Source organism: Zootoca vivipara, chromosome 12 (genome assembly GCF_965207765.1).
Source record: "Zootoca vivipara chromosome 12, rZooViv2.hap1.1, whole genome shotgun sequence".
In the NCBI taxonomy this organism is placed as follows: domain Eukaryota; kingdom Metazoa; phylum Chordata; class Lepidosauria; order Squamata; family Lacertidae; genus Zootoca; species Zootoca vivipara.
Window position 1 is genome coordinate 24,179,074 of NC_142595.1, and position 10,390 is coordinate 24,189,463.

A 10,390-nucleotide genomic window follows, 5' to 3' on the forward strand; every position below is an offset into this window, starting at 1 on the left:
TATTTATCGATGCGCAAGAGAATGCATTTTGCCACATTATATAGTTGGGGGAAAGGAGAAAAACTGCATTGAAGTGAAGGTTTTGCAAAATAACAATAGGGTTTGGTTCAGTTCCAAGTGCTTTGGGATCAGAGGGTGAACCAAAAAGAATAATGTTTACTGGGGGATTGAACATTTTAAAAGCCAAAGAGATGCAAAAGAGGGAATTTGGTTGCTTTGTTCTTCTATATGAATGGTGTTCTCAGAGAAATGCTACTAAATCATTATTAGAACCCTGGTGATCCATATGTGAATTGACTTGCCCTCTTCTTAATCACAGATTAAAAAGAAATTCTTGAGCTTGCTAGTATGAATTTATAAATCCAATCACCTCCTGGGACTTGCAAAGACAGGCTATACAAGAAATTAAGTTCTCAGATCAAAGTGGGGTTTTTATTTAAAAAAAAAAACAATAATCCGAGAAGCAATTAATAAATCAGGCAATTGGCAGCTTTGAGCCAAACCATAACAAGCTATTTGAGATCCGTTTTTCTACTAGATTAAAACAGTATACAAAAGAATCTTCCCAAGAGTTTAGTGCTTGTTTCGTTTATACATGTCGCTTTGCTTGGCGTCCTCTTTCAGTTGAGAGAGATTTTGCCTGGGGGCTTGAAATGTTGAACAGAATGCAATATAATAACCAAACTTAAAAGAGAAAGAGGAGGTGGGGAGGAAAAGCGAAAAAGGGTTTGCTCATCACAATTTCAAAGATAAAAAGGAAAGCAAAACATGTTTTGGCCCCATTCCATCTGGGATTCTGGCATAATATAATAACCCAAGGATACATATTTCTGCAGAGTTGGACCTCGTGACATTTTTTTTTAATTAGACAGAACAATTATCTAATTATGAAGGCATTGACTTGGCAAAGGACGCACTGTGCCAGGACGGGGCGGAAACACCCGGCTAACCCCGCATATAAACCTTAAAAGCCCACCAGCTCAATGCACTCTTTCTAATCCGCTTGCCTTGCTTGTTTCACGGGACAGGACCTTCCTCTTGCTCAGACACCATGGCTCTCTCTGTCCACACTGGCTCTTCCCGACAGCTCTCCTCCTACAGTGTTGGCGGTGGGGGTGGCGGAGGGTCTGTCAGACTGTCTAGCGGCATGGGATTTAGTGGCGGCTCCAAGTTTGCCGGAGGCTACTCAGCAGGTGGTTACGGAGGAGGGAGCCTTAGTGGAGGATATGGAATGGGCTTGGGTGCAGGTCTGGGTGGTGGGTACGGAGGGGGCTTGGGGGGCGGTTTCGGGGGCGGCCTTGGCAGCGGTGGCTATGCGAGCGGCTTTGCGAGCGGCATGGGCGGGGGCTTTGGGGGAGGGGAAGGGGGTCTCCTGAGTGGCGATGAGAAGCAGACCATGCAGAATCTCAACGACCGCCTTGCGAACTACCTGGGCAAAGTCCACGCTCTCGAGGAGGCCAATACAGAGCTGGAGCGCAAGATCAAGGAATGGTACGCAAAGTATAGCACTCCAGACACCAGCCGAGACTACAGCAAATATTTTAGCATCATCGAAGATCTTCGGAACCAAGTAAGTGGTGGGGACGCTAATGCAAAGTTTCCTGACTTTGGTCAATGCTTCGTCCACCGAGAACAACTTTCTGTGTTCCATATATAGGGAAACAGAAAGCTGCCTTATAATGATTCCAACCATTGATATATCTACCTCAGCATGGTCTACACTGACTGGCAGCAGCTTTCCAGGTTTTTAGCCAAATGACATTTCCAGCCCTACTTGGAGATGCTGGGGATCGAACCGGGTACTGTCTGCATGCAGAGCAGATTGCTCTACCCACTGAGCTACGGCTCCTCCCCATTAAGTCTCAGAGGGAGCATAGTCTGCAATATTCCTCATAGTCTGCAATATTTCATTGATGAATTGTCCCCCTTGGGCATCTGAACGTTACGTGTGCTTTACTGGCAAGATCTTAATACCCTTCTCGGCAGAGCCTTAATCTGTGGATATGCGTCACTATCCACACCCCTCCCATCGCGTACTTAAATTTGCGAAGAAATTAAGTGAGTAGTAACCGGTTATCATGAAAAGTCATCAGCATCTTTGAGCGGATTTTGCCCAATCACCTTCCTACGAAGCGATTTCCCCTGATATAATGCATTTCTATGTGATTTTAACGAAGGTGTGCATTTTTCATCATGCTTTCCCCTACTGTATGCATTTTCATGCACATCACATGGCTGGGGAACCGCACTGAAAAATTCAATTAAGTGCAAAGTTTGAAGGGTAGCTATGTTTCAGTTTGCATCCTGCCTTGGAAAGTGCCAATTTGGTGGATTTTGCCTTTAAATGTGAACTCAGTCCAGTTTCTTCCCCCATCCCTAGCAAGGGGGGACATGGCAGAACGCATCAAATTACACATGATGAATTGAAAGTGGATAGGAAGACTTCCCCCTCCACCATCACCACTTTTATAATACCAGGACCTGGAAGCTGAATGGTGAGGGATTCAGGAACAGAGAAAGAATTTCTTCGTACAACACACTGCTAAAGAACAGGATTTGCTATCGGAATATATAGCTAGTGTTGCCAACGGGGATGGTATTAGATAGGGCTTGGAGAAATTAATGGAGAATAAGGCTATCAATGGTGAATATTAATGAAAGGTCTATAGTCATTGCCTGCACTCGCAAAGGCTGTGTGCCTCTGTATGCTGGTATCTGGGGAATCAGTAGGGAGAGTGTTGTTGCTCTCATGTCCCAGAGGGAGCTGTATGCCCATTGTAGGAACCGAAGGCTAAACAAGATGAGCCTTTGGTCTCGTCCCACAGGACTATTGTTGCATTCTTCTGGTTGCCTTATGTGACTCCTCTTCCTTCTCCTCCCAATCTTCCTTTCTAAAAATGGTTTCAAAAGAAATGTCCGTGACACTCTACTCTATGACCTTGGTGTAAAGTGTCCAAGAAGAGGAACTAGGGATGATGGTGTTGTTTGTTCGCTTTTTTCCTAAAAAACTACTGCAGCTATCTTTCCTATGTGTCCTTACAGATTGTTAGACACACCATTGAGAATGCTGGGGTCGTTCTGCAAATCGACAATGCTCGGCTGGCTGCTGATGATTTCAAACTTAAGTAAGCATCAAATTCTGGGCAAGGGAAAGGGAAGGAAGCACAAACACCAGCACCTCTGTTGTACACCTTGCTCCCACCTCCTTCCCAGCTATCTGAAGGCCGGCAGGAAGCGAGAAACCGTAATTGCCACAATTCTGAAATCTCATTCTTACGTTATCTTTGAAGGTATGAGAACGAATTGTTCCTGCACCAGAGTGTGGAGAGTGACATCAATGGCCTGAGGAGAGTCCTGGATGACTTGACCATGACTAGGTCTGACCTCGAGTTGCAGATCGAAGGCTTGAATGAGGAGCTTGCCTACCTCAAGAAGAATCATGAGGAGGTAGGTAGAAACATGCTTATAAAGCTGCTGTGCCTCGAATAAGGGTGTAAGAAGGCATCATTTCCCCATTCCACCTTGCATTTGTCGCACGCAGCACTGTTTCCTTTCTGATGCAGTTTGTCTTCCACCCCAAACTACATTACAGTCATACCTCGGTTTAAGTACGCTTCGGTTTGAGTACTTTCAGTTTAAGTACTCTGCGGACCCGTCTAGAATGGATTAATCCACATTCCATTACTTTCAATGGGAAAGTTTGCTTCGGGTTAAGTACGCTTCAGGTTGAGTACTCCACGGACCTGTCTGGAATGGATTAATCCACTTTCCATTAACTTCAATGGGAAAGTTCGCTTCAGGTTAAGTATGTTTCAGGTTAAGTACAGACTTCCAGAACCAATTGTGTACTTAAACCGAGGTACCACTGTATTCATCTCGTGAATAATCCCCATGGCAGGATTATAAATTCACATGAATTGCATTGTCATTGTGTTATCCCACCATGTCCATTTCAATGCAAAGGAAAAACGACGCAAATTGGGCATAATCAATTCCACATGATAGGTGGATTTCCAACAAGTAAGAGAACATTGGCAATTTACACTCCCAATTCTGTTTTCATTGGAATTCTCTGACCCCCCGACCCTGGAAGCAAATAGTTTTAGCCTCACCAAGTCGTACGGGAGAAACAGATCCGACATCACATATCTCACTCGACCCAGGCATGATGTGTGGGGCAGGTCAGTGGCAAAAGGAAAGCAGAGAGTCAGAGCAAGAAGCGGCTCATCTAAAGGGAAGAAGGATGCCACCTTATTTTGAAATCCTGCTTTTAGAGAAACTGCACTGTATTATTAGTGAAGGTGGCAAAATAACATTAACATAAACAAATGCATTGCTTCGAAGTGGATAGAAATATATGCAGTGCTGACCGGATTTACCAAAGGGAGTTGGGGGAAGGCTCTCCTAATATATTTATTTTTAAGGCAAAGAAAATCCCCAAATCTCAGGTGCATCTGCCACCTAGTGGTCAAATGAGCTCACACTGAGACAGAGACCATTCAGAACGCATTAAAAGTGGTCTCAGGGAAAGTTTGTGCACTTTCAGGGTCTGGCTGCCATGCGTCCAGGTTTCCCCAGGGAATTTGACTGTCAAAATGGTGTCTGGGTAGATTTTTGCCAAATTGGCAAAATATTCGGGAAAACCTGAACATATGGCAACTAGGGTGGTTTTTGTTTTGTTTTTTTAAGAAAAATGCTTTTAAAAAAAAATTAAGCCCCAAAACTTTTTTTGGGGGGGGGGAGATGTTCCCCCCAAAAGCTCAACTTTTGGGAATATGTCAACCCTACTTTCAGGGCCAGCCCTACAGTTAAGCAGAGCGAGGCAACTTGTGGGGCGGATAGCAGCAATGTCCCTACCCCTGCTGTTCCTCTGAGCAGATGGCAGAGCTATGGATACACATGACCTGTTCTCCTAAACTAGCCTGCCGCCTCCGCTGTGGTGGAGGATCCTACCCCATCACCAGGGATTGTTCCCTTTTCATGGTCTGGGTCATGCTACATGCTGTTAAAAACCCACTGGGCTTCTCTTGCAGGAACTGATGAGCTTCCGAGGCATAACCAGCGGAGACGTCAGCGTTGAAATGGATGCCGCTCCTGGAATTGACCTCACCAAGCTACTGAACGAGATGAGATCCCAGTATGAGGAGCTTGCAGACAAAAACCGGAGAGAGGCAGAAGAACAGTTCAACAAGCAGGCAAGGATGGTTCTTAACTCTGCCTAAAACCTTAGGAGACGACCCAGTTACCGCGTCTGCTTAACGCTTCTTCTCCTTGGTTCTCCAGGTTGGAGCTCTGAGGCAGGAGATATCGGCCAACGTGGACCAGTTGAGCACGGGCAAGAGTGAAGTTACGGATCTGAGACGCACATTGCAAGGCCTGGAACTGGAACTGCAAGCCCAGCTTGCCATGGTAAGTGGATCGTTGCAGCAGGAGGAGCTCTTTCAGAGGGTTTGGGCTACAGCTGTGCACATTAGGCTGCTATCAAGATCTCTCCCATGGTAAGGAGGTAAGTCATAGGATCGTAGAGTTGGAAGGGACCCAAAGAGTCCTCTAGTCAATGCATGTACCTACACTCCCCCCTCCTAGAACAGCAGTACATTACATAATGCTCAGTTTACTGGAGTCACTTGATAGCCACAGAATAGGGGCTCACAGAATGAATTCAACTTGAGCTGCAACGAAACTGAACCGCAAGCTTTCGCTTTCCGTTCAAAACCCAAGCAATCCTGCAAAAAGCGTCATCGTTTGCAGGAATTTGGAATCCCATCTCAAAGAAGAAGCAGTCGGACTCTTTTCCTCATCCATCTATATGCTACTATTATCCAAACTTTGGTTATCACTTTGTTCCTTCAGCAGAGCAAGGGGGTGGAGCCTATAAATTATCATGGCATTCCAGCGAGCGACATTATTGCTCCTGCTATGTCCCAGAGCTGCATTCCCCCTGTTTCCCCCCATCCACTGCACCTCTGAAATATTGTGTTGTGTCCTTTAGAACCGGGTGCGCCAATTCCCATGTAGTGAGAGATGCCACCATTTGGCAAAGTATCTTGTTTTGCAAGCCTTCCAGCAAATACTGGAATGGTATTTCAGCACACCTGCTGAGCTGATCCATATATTGAGCCCTCCCAAAGTGATAATGAACCATCATCATGTCAACATGTGGGAGGAATAGGAGAGCGTTCGTCAGAGGAGTCACCAGGCTCAGAATGCTGCAGCAAGGTTGCCAACAGCAGGGAGACCCTGTCTGCATACGGACGTCTCTGCTCAGAGGTCTGGACTGGTTGCCCATCTGCTACCAGGCCAAGTTCAAGGTGTTAGCCCTTTGCAGCATATATGCCCACTCAGTCACTTCAATCTGAAGAACTGACACGGTTACAGGTGCCACATAATACCCATTCCACAGTGGTAAGAAATTGATCTTTTAGTGCGGAACTTTGGAACTCCCTGCCTATTGACATCAGACAGGTGTCTTCTCTGTATTCTTTATGTGACTATGCTTAGGCAAAGCTATCCAGACATGTAGCAGTTACATGTGTTTTATCTCTGTTTAGCTGTTGTTGGTTTTAAACAACTTTAAAAAGTTTTAAAATACTTGGATTTTTAAAGCAGTTTTTATCAAGAATTTCAATGTTTCATTTCATATTTTTGTAAACCACTTAGACGTTTTCTTGCCACCAAGTGGCATATGCATTTGGGGTGCTTTGCACAATGTCTGCAGGAAATGTAATCTAGATGCAAGAGGGGGGGGACCCCCCACATAATTTGGGTTATATGCCTGCAGTTTACTTAGACTTCCATCCTATACCCATGTACGTGAGAGTAAGCCCCATTGAACCTAATGGGATCTACCTCTGAGCAAATGTGTCTGGGGTTGCTTGTGTTAGTCTTATAAATCTGCTGGCCTGTGCTAAAAAGATACAGAAGCACAAAGGAGGCACTCTTGGGTTTTGAATCATTCCAAAGAAGCAGAGTTCTCACAGGGCTGTTTTAAGTAGAAGTCACTGTGTGAGTGGAAGGCCTTCCGCTTGCACAACAGAACTTCCCCTCCCTTTCCTCCCCGTATTTTCACCCTTCACACCTCCCAATCTGCTCTGGGAGTGTCCCCAACCCTCCAGAGCAGAATTTGCAGGGGGGCAATGCAGGAGAAGAGATAGCAGAAATTCCATCACACAAACAGAAGTCATTCCGCTTGCCCAATGACTTTGGTGGGTACAACATTATGCTATTTATTGGATTCAACCCATGGGAGTGTTTTTTAGAATTTTCATTTTCTTTGCTGGAACTTCTCCATCTCTGTTGATTTTGCTGTATTTTTACGCCCTTCTCTTCCTTCCGCTGCCCCTTCGGAACAGAAACATTCCCTGGAGGGCACTTTGGCGGAAACAGAACGAAATTACTGCGACCAGCTCGCGCAATTACAGGGTCAGATCGCTGGCTTAGAGGAACAGCTTCTGCAGGTTCGGGCTGAGATGGAGAACCAGAATGCAGAATATCAGCAGCTGTTAGGCATCAAGACACGCCTGGAGCAGGAGATAGAGACCTACCGCCGCCTACTGGACGGAGAAGGGGGGTAAGCGTTAGACATGACAGATCGCCAGATCTGACTCAGAACCAATTATGAGGCCCTGTAGATCTGACCAAAGGACAATACTTCACAACAACAATTGGCATAATATGGATGCATTCGCTTCTACTGTACTGAATGGGAAACCTGCCATTTGTTAAATTAGACCAGACTGCACTTGTATTTAGAAAGTTTGCAGAGCTGGAGGCGATTCTAAATATCTGCATGTGCAAAATGCAGAGGAAGACCTACGTTGGTCAAAATTCGCCCACCGACTTTCCATATTTGGCAGAATCAATGTGCAGGGTTGGAATCTGGATTGCACCTACTGGCCCCACCCTTCAAGCTCCATGGGTCAAATGGGAGGGCTGGTCTGCACAGAACCTACATACACAGTGCATTGAAGACAGCGCCAACCCATTCCAGTCCTCCCTCCATGTACTGATTCTCATCTGCTTAGGGCTGTAAAAAGAACTGATCTCCATTACTCATCTGAGCTGATCATAGGAGCCAACTCCTAGGAGTCAAGGTCCCTTTGCCGCCCCCATAAAATATTTGAGGGGCCACCAAATTGATGGGTATTGCCATTCATGTGGTGTGTGCCCCCCATGTATCATGATTGATTATGCAGGACGGGACTTTCCTGCCCCCCCCCCCAATATTTTATTCAAGTTGGCACCCCTGCAGCTAATTATCATCACATTATATTACCTGGCTGTAATAAATTGGTGGTCATGTTTAAATTCTCTCTGAAAAATGATGCACAGTATACCACTAAAAAAACAACTTACATTGTTTTCCTTTACAGTGGTTTTGGGTCTTACGGATCTTCGAGCCACAGTAGTTCTATGAGTTACGGAGGCTCTGGCAAAGGTAATTACAAATATCTTTATATATATTAAAAATGCACAGCCAAAGGTCTGGCTGCAAACTTCTCACTAATGCATAAAAGCACCCCCTCTTTCCCCGCCTGTTTTCCCCCCCCTTGCTTCCCAAATTTCCTTGCCTGCCTATTTCCCACATTTCAACAATACATCGCCTCTCTTAGTCCCCAAAACTATGCAAGGCTTTTCCAGTTTGCTCTTAGCGAAGCAAGTGAACTACAGCCCTTTATTGTGGGTCCATCTTTTCTTGTGTCCACAGCCCAACCCAATTTCACATGGGGGACATCTATTTGCATCCAGCAGTGACCATAGACCACAATGGCAAAACATGTGGCTGTCAGGGAGGGCCATGCAACCTGGGTGTAGCAAGAGGGAGGTGGCCGCAGGCATAACCCCACTTCCCTGTTGATGTGTGATGGTGTCTATCAGTAACCTAGTCTTGGAGCCTCCCTGCTGCCGCCAATGTTGCTGCCGCTTACCTAGATGGGGTTCAGGCAGCTCAAAGGCTAGTTCAGGGCTGCATTGTTCTGATCTGGTGCTCCTACAGGTGTGCCCACATGGCTTCAACCACACAGCCCAACCCTGCTCCATCCCTCCATGTCAGCTGCAGTGACACCAGTGGCAGGAGGTCAACTTCCCCCCACCAAGAGCCTGCAAGGAAAAGACAGTTATGGAGAAGCAATTTGGGGAACAGGAAATGGGTGGGTGGGAAAAGTCATCCTGGAGTTCAAATTCACTCCCATCAACCCACATTCTAGGGAACTGGCAGCAACCCAGTTTTTGCAGGTGAAAATGCAAAGTCAGGCCGTATCTTGGGTGCTTGATTATTACCTGTTTGTATAAAAATGGGAGCGTGAAAAGCAATCATGCAAAGCACGTCGAGGACCTGCTTTGAAGCCTTGTTCAAACACTATGTTTTAATGTTGCTTTCCTTTTTTATATATAAAAACAGAGTCAACGAAAACCAGAATGGTGAAGACGATTGTGGAAGAAATGGTTGATGGCAGAGTTGTTTCGTCCCAGGTCAAATCGGTTGAAGAGAAGCCGACTAAATAACCATCAAGAATCCCTTTTTACCATGTCCTGGCAAAGCAGCAAGACAGGAAACCTCCAAGAGAAATTTCTTCTTTAGAAAAGCCTCCTCACTTCTTTCCTCTTTTTTTAGAGCAAATCATCAAAGTGCATTCTGAAATCTTGATTTATTTTAGCTGTGGTAGTTCAATAAACCCTTTTTTTACTTTTTGCATATCATACCTAGTTTCACGCAGTTCCAACTTTCTCTTACTGAAGCCATCGAGGGCAGCAAGAAGCTCAGCGTTTTAATGGTGTGCATTAATTTCATCTATAAACAAGCACATGAAAGCATAGAGACACTCTCTGCACAGTCATCAGGAGAGAGGCAACCCTTCCCCACTACAATAGCAATAGTTCTCTGTAACTAGATAACTATTAATGCCAAACTAATTAACATGAAGCACAAGGCTAGGCCTTAAGTGCAGGATTTTTCTTTTCTCTTGCAACACCAAAGGATCAAGATCACAGTGGAAGTTGCAAAGAATTAAAGTCCCCTTAACCCCATGCCAGAGTCTCAGTCTTGATTAAAGCCTCATGTCTAGTATTGGTAATAGGGAAATTATTGCATTTAAGGGGCAAACCATGTGATTGAAGTAATGCGTAGTTTGGCCCTGTGGTGTCAACAGATACTTACTAATTCCTTTAAATCCTTAGCTATGTTTGGCTCAAGACACAGGATCCATTGAGTATTTAAATTCAGGGAGCACTGAACAGGTGGCAGATATTTTGACAAGTAGCACACCCCCAAGTCCATTTGTCCAGTTGAGCATGTTCAGTACTGGTGTGGAGTGGACAGGCCATTTTAGTAAAAGTAGAAGCAGACATCTAAAACATGGGTAGGCAAACTAAGGCCCGGGGGCCAGATCCA

At 45.4% G+C, this 10,390-nt stretch overlaps 1 protein-coding gene across 1 annotated transcript; it reads left to right on the forward strand.

Annotated features, from left to right (window-relative positions):
- The first annotated feature begins 892 nt into the window (after window positions 1-892).
- LOC118095364 (keratin, type I cytoskeletal 12) lies at window positions 893-9,699 on the forward strand. The gene is made up of 8 exons (XM_035136571.3): window positions 893-1,570; window positions 3,043-3,125; window positions 3,291-3,447; window positions 5,034-5,195; window positions 5,284-5,409; window positions 7,353-7,570; window positions 8,373-8,437; window positions 9,401-9,699. The coding sequence occupies exons 1-8, from the start codon at window positions 1,052-1,054 to the stop codon at window positions 9,502-9,504; spliced, it is 1,434 nt and encodes a 477-aa protein (XP_034992462.3). The 5' UTR covers window positions 893-1,051; the 3' UTR covers window positions 9,505-9,699.
- The last annotated feature ends 691 nt before the right edge of the window (window positions 9,700-10,390 follow it).

What these genes read in the sequence shown, in the direction of transcription:
- LOC118095364 (XM_035136571.3), top strand. Translation starts at nt 1,052, where the DNA reads ATGGCTCTCTCTGTCCACACTGGCTCTTCCCGACAGCTCTCCTCCTAC. An exon ending in GCTGATGATTTCAAACTTAA is followed by an intron (nt 3,126 to 3,290) that starts GTAAGCATCAAA and finishes TTATCTTTGAAG; the next exon opens with GTATGAGAACGAATTGTTCC. An exon ending in AAGAACAGTTCAACAAGCAG is followed by an intron (nt 5,196 to 5,283) that starts GCAAGGATGGTT and finishes TTGGTTCTCCAG; the next exon opens with GTTGGAGCTCTGAGGCAGGA.